Source organism: Helianthus annuus, chromosome 9 (assembly GCF_002127325.2).
Source record: "Helianthus annuus cultivar XRQ/B chromosome 9, HanXRQr2.0-SUNRISE, whole genome shotgun sequence".
In the NCBI taxonomy this organism is placed as follows: domain Eukaryota; kingdom Viridiplantae; phylum Streptophyta; class Magnoliopsida; order Asterales; family Asteraceae; genus Helianthus; species Helianthus annuus.
Genome location: NC_035441.2, coordinates 116981421 through 117004210, shown reverse-complemented (window position 1 = coordinate 117004210; position 22790 = coordinate 116981421). Strand labels below are relative to the sequence as shown.

Here is a 22790-nt window from a genome sequence, read left to right as displayed (position 1 = left end):
CGAATTATTAATTTAGCACCCTATCTCCGAGTCGGAACCAGCAAAAAATATTATCTTAGAGAGTTTATTAAATAATCGAGTATTAATTTATCGAGTTTCTACCGTATGTAGTAGGACCCACCACCCACCCTACCTGTCACACCCCCAAATTCCACCTGCGGATAACACCCGCTTCGAGGGCGTGACTGACCAGGATCCAGCCACCAATTATACTGAATAATTAAGTTGATGATCAAAGTAATACTCACTAACCATGAGATTAGCAAATATCAAGTTCAGAGTTTAAAACTTAAATAGCGGAAGCAGGAGTTTAATAGTTTAACAAAGTTCATAGTTCATGATAATTAAGCCCAACACACGGGTTTCGACAAACACTACACCTTCCCAAGCAGCCGCTCCTCAGTCACTGGTTACCTGCAAAGCATGCAGTAAGGGGGGTCAACAATAATGCTGAGTGAGTTCACTAGTTGCCCAGTTTTAAATACCAAAAACTCGTTTCACCAGTTAATTTATCCGTTTATACATGCCATGGGGAGCTACCCCAAAAGTTAGCGACTAAACTGTTTTTTTTTTTCCAATACCGAACACTAGGTAACCGTTTGCGTTTCCGCAGGATGCCCCGATGTCAATGTTCTATCATCATTGACGGATGCCTGAGTACATTAGTTCACGACCGATCCCATACCATGGCACGGTGTGAGGTTGGTAAAACCTAAATAGCGCTATCAACTAATAACCCGTTCGCCTGGCCCCGGCGACTAATCGGTATTATGTAGTAGGGACTTGAGTGATAGAGTTGCGTTTAGTGCCGTTTGGTTGCATTCCGTATAAACAGTAATTAACTAAAAGGTTTCCCAATGACAAGGGAAAGAAAAGTAAGTTTGTTCCGAGTAACTAGGGAAGGAATGTAAATGGTATCCCCTTTACAAGGGGATAGGGTTGTTTTAGTCTCGTGTCCCAAACCACCGGGACGCATGCTTTTAAGTTGTGAACTCACCTTGGGTTGCTCGGTAGATTATTTTACCCGGTCAAGTATGTTGGTCACCACGTCCTAGCATGGTTACCAAGTATGGGTCAAGTTGGGTACAAATAAACACATAGCGAACACGTACGGCAAACACATATAGCAAACACGTATAACATGCGTAACAACAAACAGTTGGGTTATTGGGTCAGCCCTAAACATACAATCAGCAGCAACAACACGTAGCCCAGTCAACAGAAAGCCCAACAGTCAAAGCCCAATAACACCAAAATAGTCCAGTCGAGACAGGGTGGTTGCGACTCGCAACCGAGGTTACGACTCGCATCCGAGGTCACGGTTCATCACGTTTTGGTTACGAGTCGCAACCAGAGGTTCCGACTCGCAACTAGCGGTTCCGACTTAGCAGCAGTGGTTACGACTCGCAACCGGATTCGATACGCGTTGGTTGCGACTCGCAACCGGGAGATCTCGACAAGACTTGATGTGGTCTCGAGTCGCAACCAAAGGTTACGACTCGCAACCGTGATTACGTGCAGCAAATCTTCTAGAACCTGCAATGTACTGACCAATAGAATTGCATTTTCATGTAACAGTGTACTATGCCCACTAAACATGTTTTCTTGTCTAAAATGTGCACAAAACAGATCAAACAAAGCATATTTGAAATATTTAAGCAACCTTCAAGGTGTTCTTCATTTATCATCAACCACATTCAAACACATTCATCATACATATGAACCCTCGAAATAGATCCGAATCAAATTAGGCAACATATAAAACAGTGCATCCTTATTAACAAAGGTTATAATACCGAATCTAACATAAATCATTACCATTATACCTACAAACCTAAGAATCATGCAATTTTCTCTAACCAACCCTTATTACAAACCGGAACAAGAATCAACAACCATCATTATATGTCACACAACATTGATATCTATCCGAAATGTACACATGTTAGCCGATTACTCACTTTACACATATTGAATCCACATAATGTAACATCAACTTGCATACAATAACAACAACCAACATTTATCATCTAGCAACCATATTTATCTCACTAACCGGTTGGAAGTAGGGGTACAAGGAATCAATGAACCAAGCTCCAAATGATGATCTCGAGCTAGAATCCGAGAGTGATCTTGTTACCGGTTGATCCGAGGAAGAAGGAAAGGAGAGGAAATGAGGGTGTTGTGCTAGGGTTTTGGAGTTAGAGAATGAGGGTGAGTGAGAGGAGTGTTTGCAAAAATGGTAAAATGCAAAGGTTGGCCGGTTATATTGAATGGGTCAAGGGTTGTTTCCGGGTGGGCTAAGGGGTGTCAAGGCCCAAACGGCCCATCACTACTGTTCACTCGAGACCGAGCATGTCTCGAGTCGGGTTGAGGTTTCGGCTCTAATATATAGCACACACATATATATCTATATACACATATACATAAATACACATAACATGTAACACGATAGTTCAAATTTTCATTTTAATAGATTATGTACACACATGCTACATCGAAAGGTTGTCCGGGAAAACCCGAAGTGTCACATTATCCCCAAGTTTTAGGAACTTTCGTCCCGAAAGTTAAGGCAGCCACTGTCAAGCTAGTATAAGTGAAAGCGTTTCAACGGGGTGTCACATCATCCCCCCGTTAGTTTGGAATTTCGTCCCGAAATTCGGTTGTAGCTTCAGTGCTGGGGTTTTCGTTTGGGAACAGCTGGGGATACTTGTGCTTCATCTGGTCTTCCCGCTCCCAGGTATACTCTGGGCCACGTCGCGAGTTCCAACGGACTCGTACAAGAGGTATTTGGCTACGTTTGAGGATTTTGATCTCTCGATCAGTGATTTCAATCGGTTCCTCAGTAAAGTGTAGTTGTTCGTCAATAGTCAGTTCCTTAAAAGGAATTACGAGCGTTTCATCTGACAGACACTTCTTCAGATTGGATACGTGAAATACGTTGTGTACCGCGCTTAACTCTTCAGGCAGGTTCAATCTATACGCAACCTTACCGATTTTCTCGGTAATTTCGAATGGTCCGATATATCGCGGATTTAGCTTGCCCCGTTTACCAAAGCGAACCACACCCTTCCAGGGTGAGACTTTAAGTAGAACCCGGTCACCGACCTGGAATTCCAATGGTTTCCTACGCTTATCAGCGTAACTCTTCTGACGGTCACGAGCTGCCGCCATGCGTTGTCTGATCTGGGCAATCTTTTCCGTTGTGTCTACCACCATCTCTGGGCCCGTGATTTGACTATCACCGATTTCTGCCCAGCAAAGAGGTGACCGGCATTTACGACCGTACAATGCCTCAAAAGGTGCCGCCTGAATACTAGTGTGGTAGCTGTTGTTGTAAGAGAACTCTACTAGCGGTAGATGCTTCTCCCAGTTCTTGCCAAAATCGATAACACACGCTCTAAGCATGTCTTCTAGGGTTTGGATGGTGCGTTCAGACTGTCCATCCGTTTGCGGGTGATAAGCGGTGCTCATGTCCAAACGTGAGCCAAAGGATTTGTGCATAGCTTGCCACAATTCCGAAGTAAAACGAGCGTCTCGGTCGGAAATAATTGAGGTTGGCACTCCGTGCCTCGAAACTACTTCCTTTAAGTAAATCTCCGCCAAGGTAGAAAACTTGTCTGTTTCTTTAATAGCCAGAAAATGCGCGGACTTGGTCAATCGATCTACTATTACCCAAATAGTGTCATTTCCGCGTTGGGACCTAGGTAGCCCTGTAACAAAATCCATGGAAATTTGCTCTCATTTCCATTTCGGGATTTCTGGTTGTTGAAGTAGACCTGCTGGCTTCTGGTACTCTGTCTTGACTCTTGCGCAAGTCAAACATTTGCTGACGTATGCTGCTATGTGGGCCTTCATGCCAGGCCACCAATATGTAGTCTTCAAGTCGTGGTACATCTTGTCCGAACCAGGATGTACTGAGTAGCGGGACTTGTGGGCTTCGTCCATCACGAGTTCACGTAAATCTCCATAGAGTGGAACCCAAATGCGCCCTGTTACATAGTAAGCGCCATCTTCTTTCTGTTCTAATCGTTGTCTCGATCCTCGCAGAGACTCAGCCTTGATGTTTTCCGGTTTCAATGCTTCAACCTGAGCATTCCGGATCTGGGTAGGGAGGTTAGACTGGATGGTAAGTTGCAATGCTCGCACGCGCTTTGGTATAGTGTCCTTTCTGCTGAGGGCGTCTGCCACGACATTGGCCTTGCCCGGATGGTATTTGATGGCGCATTCGTAGTCATTCAAGAGTTCGACCCATCGACGTTGTCGCATGTTCAATTCCTTTTGCCTAAAGATATGCTCGAGACTCCTGTGATCGGTGTAAATAGTGCACTTGGTACCGTACAGGTAATGTCTCCATATCTTAAGAGCAAAGATCACTGCTCCCAGTTCCAAGTCATGCGTTGTGTAGTTCCTTTCGTGTGTCTTGAGTTGTCGTGAGGCGTAGGCAATAACTTTCTCGCGTTGCATTAACACGCAACCGAGCCCGTGGATAGACGCATCGCAGTAAACCACAAAGTCGTCAGTGCCTTCAGGTAACGAGAGAATAGGAGCGCTACAGAGGTTATCCTTAAGCCTCTGAAAAGCAGATTCCTGTGCTTCATTCCACTTGTAGGCGATGCCTTTCTGAGTGAGTATAGTGAGGGGTTGTGCAATCTTTGAGAATCCCTGAATGAATCTGCGGTAGTAGCCTGCCAAACCCAAGAATTGGCGAACTTCAGTGGGAGTCTTAGGCGTAGGCCAGTTCTTTATTGATTCGATCTTAGCGGGGTCGACGTGAATTCCGTTCTTATTAACTACATGGCCGAGGAAATGGACTTCTCGAAGCCAGAAGTCACATTTAGAGAATTTGGCGTACAGCTGCTCGTTGCGAAGGAGTTCCAGAATGAGGCGTAGGTGTTGTTCATGCTCCTCTTGACTTTTCGAGTAGATCAGGATGTCGTCGATAAACACAATCACGAATTTGTCGAGGTAAGGCTTACATACACGGTTCATAAGATCCATGAACACTGCCGGCGCGTTGGTCATTCCGAAAGGCATAACAAGAAATTCATAGTGACCATAACGGGTCCTGAACGCAGTCTTGGAGATATCTTCATTACGAACTCTCAGCTGATGGTAGCCTGATCGCAGGTCAATCTTGGAGTAGTAGCTCGATCCTTGCAACTGATCGAATAGGTCGTCGATGCGCAGGAGAGGGTAACGATTCTTGATGGTAACCTTGTTCAACTCACGATAGTCGATGCACATTCGGAACGTGCCATCCTTCTTCTTGACAAAGAGTACCGGCGCTCCCCAGGGTGATGAGCTAGGACGGATAAATCCTTTATCCAATAGTTCCTGTAGTTGCGTAGAGAGTTCCTTCAGCTCTGCAGGAGCTAAACGGTACGATGCACGAGCTATGGGTGCTGCTCCGGGAGCTAGCTCGATTTGGAATTCGACCTGACGGTGGGGAGGGAGTCCAGGTAGTTCCTCAGGAAATACCTCGGGATAGTCACGTACTACAGGAAAATCTTCAATCCTCTTTTCCTTTTCGTGGGTGTCGGTGACAAGTGCTAGGATAGCGATGTGCCCTTTTTGTAAACACTTCTGGGCTTTTAAAAGCGAGATAATGCCTGTGACTTCTCCACCTTTGTTGCCTTGAACGATGAGGGGTTGGCCAGAACGACGAGGTATACGAACTGCCTTCTCTTGACAGAGGATCTCTGCGCGATGTTTGGATAGCCAATCCATACCAATGACGACGTCGAAGCTTCCAAGCTTGACAGGGAAAAGATCGATACTAAACATGTGGCCAGACAATTCTAGTGTGCAGTCGTGGAGCACGTGCGTGGCCTCGATGTTCTTACCATTAGCTATCTCGACGATGTGCTTAGAACTTAATAATGCAGGCGGGTGCTTAAGTTTCTTACTAATGCGAAGGGATACATAACTGGCATCGGCACCGGAATCAAATAACACAGAAACATAACGATCATCAAGTAGGAACTTACCCGCCACGACGTTGGGGTCGTTCCTTGCTTCTCCAGCTCCAATCACGAAAGCTCTTCCCCTTGCACCATTCCCAGCATTGTTGTTTTGCTCATTGTTCCCAGCTCCCTGATTGTTGTTGCGATTCTGATTCAGCTCACGGCAGTCCTTTCGCATGTGCCCTGTTGCCCCGCATTTAAAACATGCTCGGTTGTTTCCCTGCTGCTGCTGCTGTTGAGGTTGTTGCTGATTCTGCCTTGCTGGGAACTGACTTCTACAATCCTTGGCTTCGTGCCCCATCTTGTGGCATCGCTGACACTGACCCTTGTTACATGCCCCATTGTGGTGCCTGTTACACTTGTTGCACTTAGGGTAGCTTCCCCGGTAGCCACCCTGTTGCTGAGTGCCCTTGTTGTTGTCAGTTTTCCTTTGCTGAGCTGGGGCCTGAGTAGAGTTAGCATCTTTGCCCTGATTTCCATCCCACTTTCGTTTGCCATCACTGGAAGTTCCTTCCGCAGCACTGATCCTTTTGGGCAACCTGCCCTCTTCCACAGCCTGGTTGGTGAGTTTGTGGGCAAGACGAACCACGGGCTGTATGGCAGTGAGGTTGGCCGAGGTTACGTGGCTCCTGATTTCCGGGACTAAGCCCTTGATGTACAATTCGATCCTTCGGTACATGGGTCGGGACATGTTTGGGCAAAGAGCAGCATAGTCGTTGGACAGCTTGGTGTAGGTCTCGATCTCTGACCCAACCATCTTGAGTTCATAGTACTCGTCCTCGAGTTTGTGGATGTCATCCCTATGACAGTACTCTTCCTTGATCATATCCTTGAAATCTTCCCATGCAGTAGCGTTAGCAGTCTCCAAACCAAGCATTTGAATTTGCGCCTTCCACCATGAAAGTGCGCTTCCCTCAAGAGTACCAGTAGCAAACTTCACCCAATTAGCAGGGGGACACTCGCAGACAGCGAAGACAGCTTCGACCTTCTCGATCCAGTGCAGGAGACCTATGGCACCCTCAGTGCCATTGAATGGAAGAGGCTTGCAATCCATGAAGGTCTTGAAGGTACGGACACGTGGTTGCACAGGCGCAGGCTGACCTGTTGTGAGGAGTGAAGCGAAATAGGTTTAGAGGCGAAAAGACGATGTGGCGATAGGATCTAAACATCCTAAAACAACGAGCTTACCTATAGGGTGAGCTGCGAAAGCTGCAGCCACCGTGTTGAGCAAGTTAGTGAACTGAGCCTGAGTCATGTTGACGTTTCCTCGTCCGCGTCCACTCATTGTCTTCATAACCAGAAAACATAGTATGAGTGTGGTGTCGTAACATAGCGAGAATGAGATAGAAGAGGGGAGGCGTATCTATCTAATCAGGCAAACTAGTACGCATAGTAAAGCAGAAAGCATAAGACAAATAAGCAAGTAAATATGGGTCCGAGCTAAGAGGTCAGATAAGTCGAGCCTTGCACTTGGAGTGTAGTGTCGTCACGAGTCACGGGTTATAGTCTAGTTTTTCTCAAAAAGATTTTCCCTTTTTTAAAACCAAGTTCACTATAACCAATGGCTCTGATACCAATCTGTCACACCCCCAAATTCCACCTGCGGATAACACCCGCTTCGAGGGCGTGACTGACCAGGATCCAGCCACCAATTATACTGAATAATTAAGTTGATGATCAAAGTAATACTCACTAACCATGAGATTAGCAAATATCAAGTTCAGAGTTTAAAACTTAAATAGCGGAAGCAGGAGTTTAATAGTTTAACAAAGTTCATAGTTCATGATAATTAAGCCCAACACACGGGTTTCGACAAACACTACACCTTCCCAAGCAGCCGCTCCTCAGTCACTGGTTACCTGCAAAGCATGCAGTAAGGGGGGTCAACGATAATGCTGAGTGAGTTCACTAGTTGCCCAGTTTTAAATACCAAAAACTCGTTTCACCAGTTAATTTATCCGTTTATACATGCCATGGGGAGCTACCCCAAAAGTTAGCGACTAAACTGTTTTTTTTTTCCAATACCGAACACTAGGTAACCGTTTGCGTTTCCGCAGGATGCCCCGATGTCAATGTTCTATCATCATTGACGGATGCCTGAGTACATTAGTTCACGACCGATCCCATACCATGGCACGGTGTGAGGTTGGTAAAACCTAAATAGCGCTATCAACTAATAACCCGTTCGCCTGGCCCCGGCGACTAATCGGTATTATGTAGTAGGGACTTGAGTGATAGAGTTGCGTTTAGTGCCGTTTGGTTGCATTCCGTATAAACAGTAATTAACTAAAAGGTTTCCCAATGACAAGGGAAAGAAAAGTAAGTTTGTTCCCAGTAACTAGGGAAGGAATGTAAATGGTATCCCCTTTACAAGGGGATAGGGTTGTTTTAGTCTCGTGTCCCAAACCACCGGGACGCATGCTTTTAAGTTGTGAACTCACCTTGGGTTGCTCGGTAGATTATTTTACCCGGTCAAGTATGTTGGTCACCACGTCCTAGCATGGTTACCAAGTATGGGTCAAGTTGGGTACAAATAAACACATAGCGAACACGTACGGCAAACACATATAGCAAACACGTATAACATGCGTAACAACAAACAGTTGGGTTATTGGGTCAGCCCTAAACATACAATCAGCAGCAACAACACGTAGCCCAGTCAACAGAAAGCCCAACAGTCAAAGCCCAATAACACCAAAATAGTCCAGTCGAGACAGGGTGGTTGCGACTCGCAACCGAGGTTACGACTCGCATCCGAGGTCACGGTTCATCACGTTTTGGTTACGAGTCGCAACCAGAGGTTTCGACTCGCAACTAGCGGTTCCGACTTAGCAGCAGTGGTTACGACTCGCAACCGGATTCGATACGCGTTGGTTGCGACTTGCAACCGGGAGATCTCGACAAGACTTGATGTGGTCTCGAGTCGCAACCAAAGGTTACGACTCGCAACCGTGATTACGTGCAGCAAATCTTCTAGAACCTGCAATGTACTGACCAATAGAATTGCATTTTCATGTAACAGTGTACTATGCCCACTAAACATGTTTTCTTGTCTAAAATGTGCACAAAACAGATCAAACAAAGCATATTTGAAATATTTAAGCAACCTTCAAGGTGTTCTTCATTTATCATCAACCACATTCAAACACATTCATCATACATATGAACCCTCGAAATAGATCCGAATCAAATTAGGCAACATATAAAACAGTGCATCCTTATTAACAAAGGTTATAATACCGAATCTAACATAAATCATTACCATTATACCTACAAACCTAAGAATCATGCAATTTTCTCTAACCAACCCTTATTACAAACCGGAACAAGAATCAACAACCACCATTATATGTCACACAACATTGATATCTATCCGAAATGTACACATGTTAGCCGATTACTCACTTTACACATATTGAATCCACATAATGTAACATCAACTTGCATACAATAACAACAACCAACATTTATCATCTAGCAACCATATTTATCTCACTAACCGGTTGGAAGTAGGGGTACAAGGAATCAATGAACCAAGCTCCAAATGATGATCTCGAGCTAGAATCCGAGAGTGATCTTGTTACTGGTTGATCCGAGGAAGAAGGAAAGGAGAGGAAATGAGGGTGTTGTGCTAGGGTTTTGGAGTTAGAGAATGAGGGTGAGTGAGAGGAGTGTTTGCAAAAATGGTAAAATGCAAAGGTTGGTCGGTTATATTGAATGGGTCAAGGGTTGTTTCCGGGTGGGCTAAGGGGTGTCAAGGCCCAAACGGCCCATCACTACTGTTCACTCGAGACCGAGCATGTCTCGAGTCGGGTTGAGGTTTCGGTTCTAATATATAGCACACACATTTATATCTATATACACATATACATAAATACACATAACATGTAACACAATAGTTCAAATTTTCATTTTAATAGATTATGTACACACATGCTACATCGAAAGGTTGTCCGGGAAAACCCGAAGTGTCACATTATCCCCAAGTTTTAGGAACATTCGTCCCGAAAGTTAAGGCAGCCACTGTCAAGCTAGTATAAGTGAAAGCGTTTCAACGGGGTGTCACACTACCCACTTCATCTCCCCCACTCTACACCACAACCACCATCTCCACCTTCAACCACCACCACCATCTACCCCCCCCCCCACCGTAACCACCACTGCCACTACCATCCCCGCCACAACCACCACTGCCGCCATGAACCCTGGTGCAAAAAATACATGAAGCTTTATCAGGTGATTGGGGAAAATTGGGAGAGGCTATACTGGGATGAGGGTTACTCCAAAAAAACATGCTCAAGAGCGTGCACCTTATGATTCCGCGAAGAAGACAAACAAGACTTTTCACCTTACATGTTCAACTGCACATTATTCGATTACTTTTTCTTATTTCAAACTATACCCACACACAAGCTACCCCTAGCCTTGACTTACATTAAACACTACCCATTTATCTTAATGGCTTGACCCTATAAAATATATGTTTTGTATACTAGGGGGAACACCCGTGCGATGCACGACATGCATAATAGTTATTGTTTTCTCCTGGAACGACGACTGATATAGATAGTGCGTGACACGGTACGAAAGTGCGAATATAGTATAGATTTTTAAAACAAAAACCGCTTTTTTTTAAAGTTAGCCGTTTGACCATGGTTATTTTGACCAAAGTCCACTCCTCGTTCGGCGCTTTGTGGTAGCACTACCAGTCAAAAAAAGGCCCAAAACGCCCGAGGGTACAGTGTTCCCCCGCGTTTTTAAGACGCTTTGAGAGAGGTTTGCGCCCCACCACATGTGGTCTCACAAAACTTCAATTCTATGGACGTGTGGTTTCTCAACCCTCTTCAAAAGACGTCACAGTTTTCAAATTTTTTTATTTTTATTTTTTCTTTTTCATTGTTTTAGATGGTGTAAAATAGATGTTAAATATATATATTATACTACATACACATATACATATAAATTCAGTTTTGACATCTAAAAGTCAAATTGCAGGTTTTGTTCCCTTTTATAGATAAGAAAGCAGTTTATTATTTATTACTAAAATGTTGTATTAACTTTATTCTGCAACATATTCTTTATAAACTATGCTTACCTTGACACAACCTAATAGCTATATTTCCTTATTAGAAGTCTCTTATAATTGAAAATTAGTACATATTATTACCTTGCTGGTGAACACATTTACTCTATGTTTAGGGAACAATTTGATTAGGTTGCTGATATTGAATTGAATATCACACCAAATTACAATAGCAGTTTATATTGCTACTATTCACCCAAATCAAGCACCTTAAATAAGTCAGTGTTTCTCTATATTCAAAAAACGAACTATAACTGACGATTTAAATTGCAACAGTCAATTCAATCCAAATACTGCAATAGAAACATAAAATCTACCACAATTCGTTGGTTAATCACGTATAGTTCTTAATCGATTAGAATCAGAAAAAAGGAAATTGACTCACCGTAACTTAAAATCAGGAAGAAGGCGAACAAAGGGGAGGAGTTTTTCGAAATCAATGACCCCTGTCTTTCATTGTTATTCCTTGAATGAGGTAAGCAAGACCCCATACTACACACTACATACACATACATAAAAATTGGGTTCTATATTATTTGTATAAACACCGATTGGAAACCCTCACATTGCATTTGATGAAACCCTAATCAATATAAACACACACACTAACACTCACGAATCGAATCGAATTTATAAAAGGAAAAATTCGGGCTGTTTTTACCTCTTGCTGCTCCAAATCTTCATTACCATACATTATCTTCATCTTAGAGATATATATATTGCACTTAAAGGTCTCAACCATCAAAATACGATCCAAGGGCTAAGAAGTGGTTCCTAATTATGCAATGGTTATCATTTGAACCTTATTCCATGAGACTTGAGGTAAGATGCAAAGAGCATTCTTTTGAGTTTTAAACCATCTGTAATTAAGTTCATTATTTAATCATTATTGTTGCAATTATTAGGTATTATAGATAATAATACCCCATGAAATTACCTTTTAGTAATTTTCGTTTCTAATTGGTTAGCATCTTTTAAGTTTTAAAACCATTTAGAGTTATAATTAAATTCATAATAACGTTGATTAAGTTTTTTTATATTTCATTATTATTATTATTATTATTATTATTATTATTATTATTATTATTATTTCATATGATGTTCATCAACTATCTGATAAAATTGCAAAAAAAGGTTGTAACCTTATTTGTATGATGTTTAGCAATTACTAAACCAAATAATAATGACTTAATTATAAAATTCAATCAAGTAATCGGTTACGGAGAACTTGAAATGGAAAAGCAATGTAAATATGAGGAAGGTGATGATGTTCAACTAAGTCAAATGATTTAATTCTTTATCAAGTATTTAACAATACTTAATTTATAAAGTTATCAATTTAATTGTATTTATCAATTTATACTCATGTAGAAAGACTAATTCCCTTTACTAACTTCATTGAGTTGTTGTACTATAAGCATAATATGTTGCAATTATTTAAATTTGGTTGGAACCCTTGTGAAATGCTTTATACGATAGTATAGATAAACGCAATCAATTTAAATCTTTTGCGCGGGTTGAAAACATCCGAGCCCTTAAAGTTTGCTGCACAATCCTGTCAAACAATACCTCCTTAAATATTTCCTCTGCATCTATATTGCCTATATATAGTATCAATTAAATCACACAAAAGCATCATATGTTTAAAAAAAATAGTAAAGTAGAAATTAAAAAAGGAAATACCAATAGGCCAAATAAATGTCTATCTCCAAATGAATAACTTTTCTCGTACCCACCCTTTTACACCTCCATATACATGAAGCTGCAAAAAGGAAAAAGACTATAAATTTATGAACAATTAAACAATACATTGGTAAATGGTTCCAGATACTATAGTCATGCAAGGGTACTTTGATGAAGTATGAAGTGTCTGTCTTTTTGTATCCAATAACCTGTGTGTATACTTTATATGTAATATAAAATCATAATTTGAAAAAAAAAACACTAAATCACCAAAAACATAATAAAACATTAATATAAACTCATAGATTATGTAAAAGAAAACTGTTATCCCATTTGAATATTTTAAGAAACAAACCAAAGTTTTTTCGAATAAATGTTGAAATGGGTATAAAAGAACACACCTTTCCACCAAGATAAATAAATTTCATATCAACTTATCTCTTTCTTTTCGACTCTAACTCGCACAATAGTAGACAAAGGAGTTGATGTTGAGTGAAATGGTGAATTTATAGCAATGATAGGAGATTCCTTAATCGGTCAAATTTATTACATATTGATTGAAATTGGACCTTTGGAGTGCTTTTGCGGTTTATCCCAATAGGTTTCGTTTATTAATTGCATTTAAGAACCGAACTTATTATTGTATTATTATAATTAATTGTGATTATATTCTCATTTAATTATTTTTTTATTTTTTAATATTAATGTAGAAAGACCATTTCACCCCTTACTAACATCATTAAGTTGTTGTACCATAAGTATAAAAGATTGTAATTACTTAAATTTGGTTGGTATCCTTATGAAATGCTTTATAATATAGTATAGATAGATAGATATAGATATAGATAATTATTTTTTTATTTTTTAATATTAATGTAGAAAGACCATTTCACCCCTTACTAACATCATTAAGTTGTTGTACCATAAGTATAAAAGATTGTAATTACTTAAATTTGGTTGGTATCCTAATGAAATGCTTTATAATATAGTATAGATTAGGTTCTAGCATTAATGTACTGTACTATATGTTAATATGGTGTTTCATGCATTGCTTTGTTGCAAATTGTGTTGTTTTATTTGTAAATTATTATTATTATTTATAATAATCTAATTAATTTAGCCAAAATCTTGTTAATAATATATTAGAATATATATATATATATATATATAGTTATTTTAATACTTTTATTATTTTAATATTATAATAATAATTCCTTTTTTTTACTGTTTAACTTTAATTTAATGATTTTTTAGTATCACGGGGTGGGATAAGCTTGGTGTCAACCGGTACTGGTATCGAAAATACCGGTACGGTCTTGTTTGGTATCGGTACAAATAGTAATTTTAATATTTTAATAATATATATATAGTTTTTTATATATTTTTATTATTTTAATATTATAATAATAATTCTTTTCTTTACTTTTTAACTTTAATTTAATGATATTTTTATGATACTTATGATCTTTCGGTTTAAATTTTATCTTAATTAATTAAATTCTGATACTAATATCATGGATAAGTTCTTAATATTTGATATCATTTGGATCCCTTTACCTATTTTTTTATTATATGTTTTCTTTGAAAATATATTGTTGTGTTTTTATTACGAATTATATTTGAGCTACTTTTAATATATTAGTTACTTCGAAATTTAAATTTATGGTTACCTTGTCAAAGATCATTTTATAGAATAATCATAAGTTTGGAATAATTATCTTTAAACCAATTATTAAAACAAATTAAGATTAAAGTTAACTTTAAACTAATCTACCTTTATCTATAATATATTATTTAGTATAATGTGTTATTGATGATATTAATTTTAATGATTATTGATATATAATTATTTTATTTTATTTTTTATCTTATCTCTTATTTATTTAATATAAATTAAATGCAATTAATAGGATTTTTATAGGATGATGCATTTAAAACAACCATAAATTTTGGTTTTAAAATAGAACATATAACTAAACTTTAGAATATATATAGATTTTATCTTAATCTATTAAATTCTGAGAAAAAAAAACCACTAAATCACCAAAAACATAGTAAAACATTAATATAAACTCATAGATTATGTAAAAGAAAACTGTTATCCCATTTGAATATTTTAAGAAACAAACCAAAGTTTTTTCGAATAAATGTTGAAATGGGTATAAAAGAACACACCTTTCCACCAAGATAAATAAATTTCATATCAACTTATCTCTTTCTTTTCGACTCTAACTCGCACAATAGTAGACAAAGGAGTTGATGTTGAGTGAAATGGTGAATTTATAGCAATGATAGGAGATTCCTTAATCGGTCAAATTTATTACATATTGATTGAAATTGGACCTTTGGAGTGCTTTTGCGGTTTATCCCAATAGGTTTCGTTTATTAATTGCATTTAAGAACCGAACTTATTATTGTATTATTATAATTAATTGTGATTATATTCTCATTTAATTATTTTTTTATTTTTTAATATTAATGTAGAAAGACCATTTCACCCCTTACTAACATCATTAAGTTGTTGTACCATAAGTATAAAAGATTGTAATTACTTAAATTTGGTTGGTATCCTTATGAAATGCTTTATAATATAGTATAGATAGATAGATATAGATATAGATAATTATTTTTTTATTTTTTAATATTAATGTAGAAAGACCATTTCACCCCTTACTAACATCATTAAGTTGTTGTACCATAAGTATAAAAGATTGTAATTACTTAAATTTGGTTGGTATCCTAATGAAATGCTTTATAATATAGTATAGATTAGGTTCTAGCATTAATGTACTGTACTATATGTTAATATGGTGTTTCATGCATTGCTTTGTTGCAATTGTGTTGTTTTATTTGTAAATTATTATTATTATTTATAATAATCTAATTAATTTAGCCAAAATCTTGTTAATAATATATTAGAATATATATATATATATATATATAGTTATTTTAATACTTTTATTATTTTAATATTATAATAATAATTCCTTTTTTTTACTGTTTAACTTTAATTTAATGATTTTTTAGTATCACGGGGTGGGATAAGCTTGGTGTTAACCGGTACTGGTATCGAAAATACCGGTACGGTCTTGTTTGGTATCGGTACAAATAGTAATTTTAATATTTTAATAATATATATAGTTTTTTATATATTTTTATTATTTTAATATTATAATAATAATTCTTTTCTTTACTTTTTAACTTTAATTTAATGATATTTTTATGATACTTATGATCTTTCGGTTTAAATTTTATCTTAATCTATTAAATTCTGATACTAATATCATGGATAAGTTCTTAATATTTGATATCATTTGGATCCCTTTACCTATTTTTTTATTATATGTTTTCTTTGAAAATATATTGTTGTGTTTTTATTACGAATTATATTTGAGCTACTTTTAATATATTAGTTACTTCGAAATTTAAATTTATGGTTACCTTGTCAAAGATCATTTTATAGAATAATCATAAGTTTGGAATAATTATCTTTAAACCAATTATTAAAACAAATTAAGATCAAAGTTAACTTTAAACTAATCTACCTTTATCTATAATATATTATTTAGTATAATGTGTTATTGATGATATTAATTTTAATGATTATTGATATATAATTATTTTTATTTTATTTTTTATCTTATCTCTTATTTATTTAATATAAATTAAATGCAATTAATAGGATTTTTATAGGATGATGCATTTAAAACAACCATAAATTTTGGTTTTAAAATAGAACATATAACTAAACTTTAGAATATATATAGATTCTGATTAGTTAAACCGATCTTCAACTAAATCTGTTGTTAACTGAACAATACCTGATTTCTAAGCAAGTTAGACATGACGCACGAAAACCTGATTGTTTCTCTGTCTTCACTATTGATTTATTGACATTTTAAATTCATGGATTCTGTTTTGCAGCAGAAGGCAACCTCATGCTAAGGGTGTAAGGGGTGCTCACCTCTTAGGTGAGTCCCCCCTCTTACACATAACCAACCATAAAATGCCACGTCAACTCCCCTCTAACACTCCCCTAATACCCCTTTTTGATGGCGGCACTCCCCTCTTAGGTGAATTGTTTTTTTTTTTTTTTTAAAAAAAAGAAGAAAAGCATTGATTGGTCAAGATCTCCCTCTCTCCTCCCTCTCTCCTCCCCTCTCTTCGGCAACTCCCCACCTATTTCACCCTCTCTCTCTACTCTCTCTCTAACTCACCTAAGTGTTGGCAATGCTCACCTAATAGGTGAATGGAGTCACCTAAGGGGGTCAACGAGGGTGCCCCGGACACCCTAAGGGCATGTGTAGTCATAAAGCCCTTTTAGGGGCGTTATGTGACATGTGGCATGCCACGTCACCCCGGGGCTTTATGGGGCGTTATGCAATTTGAGGCCGTAGTCATAAAGCCCCTGTGTAATCATTACTCATTTTTTAATTTTTATTTTTTTAATTCATTTGTAACTTTTTTAAAAATAAAATTCATTTAATTAAATAAAAAAAGTACAATAAAATTAAAAAAAACATTAAACTAGAAAAAAAACATTAAACTAGCATAAAAAAAATTACACAATCAAAGATTATATTTTTTTTCAATCCGCTCCTTTTGTGCCAACGCCATTTTCAAAGCTTTTCCCGTTAAGTGGTCATGCGGTTTGGAGTAGAAGTCAAAGTCGTGAGCCCATTGTCGATCCCGCATAATCTCCGTAACTTTTTCGTTCTCCTCCAAACGTTTGTTACCGAGTTCGTGTATGTCTTGAAGCCGCTTGTTTATCTCCGAAAATGCGTGACTCATATCCGTTCCCATAGACATCGACGACGACTCGGGTTTTTTCGCCCGGCTTTTTCTTCCGGGCGGTCTTGGTAGCTCCTCCACCGGCTCGTCATCCGGAATTTCCTCGTTCAAGCCGATGTTTCGAGCGTCGGAGGTTGGCGTTTCGGGTTCACCCGACTCGTTTGTTTTGGACCTCTTTGATGGCCGTGTATTTCCCGAACGACCACTTGGAGTAGATACGACGGCCCATTTGGGGCTATGGCGAAGGATTTGCCAACACTTCATGTACGGGAAATGGCCATTAGCGTTCGTATACTCGACCAATGCCTCTTGCGTAATGTCTTCATCGCTACTTCCACTTTTCCATCCGGAATACAAGCGTTGGTACACGGTTTGAAAGTTTGTGCACTTCTTGTTTATATCGGTCCACTTCCCCGATATAGAGTCCGGTAGGCGGTATTCCTCTCCTCTACCCATGAGCTCGAAAAAGAGTTCTCTTATTCGGTTCCAAAATACGGTTTTACTTTGATTGTTTGCTACAAACAAAACAATATAAAATGTTAGTTCAAAATTTAAAAAATAAAAACCGAAAATAATAAAAAACAGAAAAAATAAAAAACAGAAAATAATTAAAAAACAGAAAATAATAAAAAAAACAGAAAATAAATAACAGAAACTAAAAAACAGAAAATTAAAAACAAAAACCTGAAAATAAAAAACAAAAAACTGAAAATAATAAAAAAACAGAAAATAATAAAAAAACAGAAAAGAAAATATAAAACTGAAAATAAAAAACAAAAAACTGAAAATAAAAAAAACACAAAATAAATAAAAAACAGAAAATAAAAAACAGAAAATAAAAAACCGAAAATAAAAAAAAAACAGAAGAAAAATTTAAAAACAGAAAAAAAATAAACATACCTATGACCGGGTCCTCCGAAACATCGATGAAAGCGCGGGTTAACGCATACTCCTCTTCGGGCTCCCACGTTATCACATTTTTTTTCGCTCGGGTGTTGGTTTCCACTTTCTTTTTATGTGCCCGTTTTGCTTTTCCTTTTCCTTTTTGCGTCTCCGGTTGCGTGTCCGGTACCTCGGGTTGCGTCTCCGGAACAACATCGGGTTCGTGTAGTGGGGAGCCGAAAGCTTGAGCCGACCCAAACGCTTGAGACGACCCCATCCCATCCGTGTTTTGACTTGGGTTCCACCCGTAGAGATTAGGGTCCCATGATAGCGGTTGGTTCAAAAGATTCATGAACCCGGGACTTTGTTGATTGTAATCGAGAAAACCGGAGCCGAAAGGGTTGGGTCTAGTGGGAACCGGTGCCACGGGACGAGTAGGATTGCCACTTTGGTTTGGGTCCGCACTAGATCGGGGAGGAATGAAGCCCCGGTTGAATGGATTCATTGTATAAAATATTAAGAATTGTAAAAAAATTTGGGAGAGATGAGAATGTTTGAATGTGTATGGTAAAAAAATAAAGAGATGAGAATGATTTTAAAGGAAAGTTGAAAAAGAAATTGAATTTTTTTTTATTGAATTTGACCGTTTGTAACGGTCATAATTTAAAAAGTTCTCCTCCTCGCGCCGCGATAATTTTCACGCCTTTATTTTTTTTTTGGTCATGGCGCCCAGGGGGGCGGTGTGGGCGGCGCCATAGCGGCGCTATGGCCCATGCTCGCGCCCCACTACGTTTAACCTAAGGAAACAAAAGTATTGTTTTGCTAACCTGGTAAGCTATATGTAATTTTACTAAAACCTGCTTGACTTTTGAAAGTAGAATCATACTTTTGGGAGAAATAGGCAGCAGGGAGATTCAAAGGCGGCGGCGGTGGTTGTGGTGGGGATGGTTGTGGCAGTGGTGGTTACGGTGAAGGGGGGGGGGTAGATGATGGTGGTGGTGGTGTGGAGTGGGGAAGATGAAGGGTGGTGGGTCCTACATAAATTATAAAATATTAATTATAATTTTTTTAACTTTTTAGTTTTGACAGTAAGGGTATTTTTGTCATTTCACACGCACCTTGGTCTTGACATGTAGCATTGATGCTAACTTATACTAAGGGTAATATTGTCAAAAAACTCACTCACATGAACTGTGTGTTCAAATAAAACGTCATAAAAACACCTAATTCAGAAAAACGCCATGAAAATACCCAGTTGAAAACGGCATAAAACACACAGTTCAGAAAAACGACATAAAAATACCTAGTTAAAAACACCATAATGTTGGTGCACTTGTGTCTGTACTTTGTCTGTATTTTGTAATGTATAAAACGATGTCTTTTGTCTGTTGTGTTTACGTCTTTTGTTATGTTGTTTATGTGTTGGAATGTGTGTTTGACCAAGTCAACCATCCTCCTGGTTTGACTTGGCCAAACAGTCAACACTTAGTATGTAAAACTTGTATGCTTCGAAGGATGTCATCGAAGGATGGATTGTATCCTTCGATGACCTCGAAAGATGATCTTTCGATGGATACTTATGGACCTCGAAGGATATACCATCCTTCGAGGTATGTTTGGATCCTTCGATATCTTTCGATGGTAATTCTGGTCGATAGATGATCCTTCGACCAGAATACCTGATCCTTCGTGCATGGTTGTCTGATATGGGTATATATATCCCATGTGGGTTTCATCTTCACAGTTAGTCATTCGGATAGTTTGGAGAGCTTTTGTGAGTGAACCCAAGGTCTTGTAAGAGAGCATTTCAGTTTGGTCAAGGGCTGTAACCGTGTCCACTGAAATACAAGAGAAAACTTTGATACTTTGCTTGTCTACTCTTTCTCTTTGTAATCTTTGCTTTCATCTAAACTCCGGTTTGCACTCTAGCTTGGATTCCGCACTTGCTAGTGTGTTAAACATAACAAGGAATAGGTTTATCCTCAACCTCCGAGGGACCTACAAGTGGTATCAGAGCCGTGGCTCTTTTCCTTGTTAAAACCGGGTTTGTGCAAGACTTTGGTTGTGTTTGGACAAAAACTTTCTTGGTTTAGCACCCGTTTTTAGTGTGTTTCTTGCATTTTTAACCATAAAAACGTGTTCTAAACTAACCGGGTGTGTTACGGGAAGGTTTGGGTAACTTAAAATCTTGTTTTGAAAGGGTTGCTAATTTTTCCGGCCAAAATTCCGGCTGAATTCCGGTACTGGTTGTGGATAAGAAGCTTCCTTTTTGGGCAACTTTTTCAAAGTTGGTGAAAAGTTGGTGCAGAAACATCCCTTCTGCCGAAAGTTGGTCCACCAACCACATCAACCTGTCACCAACTTGTCAACGTCTGTGTCAGTGTGTCAGACGTAGTCGAAAGATACCTTTCGAACTCGAAAGATCATCCTTCGATCAAGGAGGTTCGACAGATAACCATCCTTCGAGCATCCTTCGAAGTCAGTGAGTTATCTTTCGAGCCAAGGAATCTTTTCGAAAGATATATCCTTCGAGTTATTGTTTCCCTTCGAAAGATAAGGATCCTTCGTGTAGGAGAATCTTTCGAAGTGATTGTTCGAAACTCAACAGTGATCCTTCGAACACTGTTGATCCTTCGAACAAGTGTCATCTTTCGAGCATCTTTCGAGTCTTATCTGTTTAGACTTAACAACTTGTGATTTTCAGGTCTTTCGATCCAAGTTCCTTCGACAGTTTGTTATCCTTCAAAGTTTTAACATAGTTTGTGAAAATTTATTTTTTTTAAATCAATTTTCACCTAATATATTAAATATAAAATGGGAACAAACGGTCAATGGGATCCATCTGCGTGGACTACAACAACTTTGACTCCACAGTCATCATCTACGCAATCATCAACCACGCAATCTGCGCCAGAGTTCAACAAAACTGCATGGATGCAAGCTATTGCCCCAACTCAAGCTGCAATGATAACTGCAAATCAATGGGCATTGGTCACTAATCAAAGCAGCAGCATTCAAGCAATGATGCAGAACGATAGTGAAACTGGTACAAGCACAAAACCGCCAAAACTTAATCACATCAATGATTGGGGATGGTGGAAAGAAAGGCTGAGAACTTATGTTCAGGGGCAAGGTCAAGATCTATGGATGTGTTTCTTTACTCCATTTGAAAACGAGTTGGAAGTTGCAGGATCAAATCCAGAAACTTACAGCACGATGTCTGATGATGATAAGAAGAAGTTTGAATTGGAAAAGAAAGCATTCATGATTCTCACGCAAGCTCTTCACAGAGATATATACCACCAGTTTGTTTACTGTACAACAACTAAAAGCTTGTGGGATATGCTTACATTGAGATGTGAAGGAAATGCTCAATCAAGGAAGATCAAGTAGGAGCTGCTAAAGAAAGAGTTTGAAGGTTTTACCTGCATGGAGAATGAAGGTCTAGCAGAGTTGTCTACAAGATTTCACCATCTGTTGAGTGAAATGTTTGCCTTCAAAGTCACTGCCACTCCACAAGAAATGGTGAAGAGATTTGCTGATGGCTTACCAGCAAAGTGGAGCAGTTATCTTGATATTCTCAAAGAAAACGGTGTTCTGGATACAATTACCGTTTATGAGCTAATTCAGAAGTTGGAAAACAAAGATGTTGAAGAAAAGCTCAAGGCGAAAAGAACAATCACTCCTCAGAATCCAGAGATGTATTTTGGGATTGCAGGTGGTATTACTGGAGAAAAGCCAGCTTCTCAGCATGCTAAGCTTCAAACAGCGTTCATCTCCAACACCGGACCTTCAACAGCTAATCAGTTTGATCCTTCAGCATACACAATGATGTATTCAAGACCAGATTCTTCTTCTCAACAACAACAACAACAGACAGCTCAACAATTCACACCACCGCCTTTCTTGGATCCTAACAGAGCTCAACAGCAACAACCACAACAGCAAGGATTTTATGGAAGTTCTTCAAGCTTTCAAGCTACTTCCAATCCGAACACTGTCAGATTGGACACTTCAAACTTTTCAAAAGTCAGTGTCGAGATAGCCAAGGAGCATATGGAGATGTTGAATACCTTGGTTAGTGCTTACTGTGGATTGGTTGCAGGTCAGATTGGAAATATCAATCTAACCAACGAAGATTACCAGCAAGTTGACAAAGAAGAGTTTGAGATGATGGATATAAAGTGGGCTCTTGCTAGTGCTATCCGTAGAGCTAAAGAGTTTATGGAGAGAACGGGGAGAACCAACTTGGAAAGCAACAACAACACCAAGTATGGTTTTGATAAGAATGCTGTCACCTGTTTTAACTGTGGTGAAAAGGGTCATTTCAAGCGGGAATGTCAGAAGCCACCCAAGCAAGGCAATCAGAATCCTTTCAGGAATCA

General features: G+C 38.5%; 1 protein-coding gene and 1 long non-coding RNA gene across 2 annotated transcripts; both read right to left on the bottom strand.

Annotated features, from left to right (window-relative positions):
- Positions 1–12415: 12415 nt before the first annotated feature.
- LOC118482063 lies at positions 12416–12878 on the bottom strand. Its single transcript, XR_004867011.1, has 2 exons — positions 12733–12878; positions 12416–12650 (listed from the first exon to the last, which is right to left on the bottom strand). It is a non-coding gene; the product is annotated as an uncharacterized LOC118482063 (long non-coding RNA).
- A 4392-nt stretch (positions 12879–17270) lies between these two features.
- On the bottom strand, positions 17271–18910 carry LOC110878298 (glutathione S-transferase T3-like). The gene is made up of 2 exons (XM_022126575.2): positions 18424–18910; positions 17271–18038 (listed from the first exon to the last, which is right to left on the bottom strand). The coding sequence occupies exons 1-2, from the start codon at positions 18908–18910 to the stop codon at positions 17302–17304; spliced, it is 1224 nt and encodes a 407-aa protein (XP_021982267.1). The 3' UTR covers positions 17271–17301.
- Positions 18911–22790: the final 3880 nt, after the last annotated feature.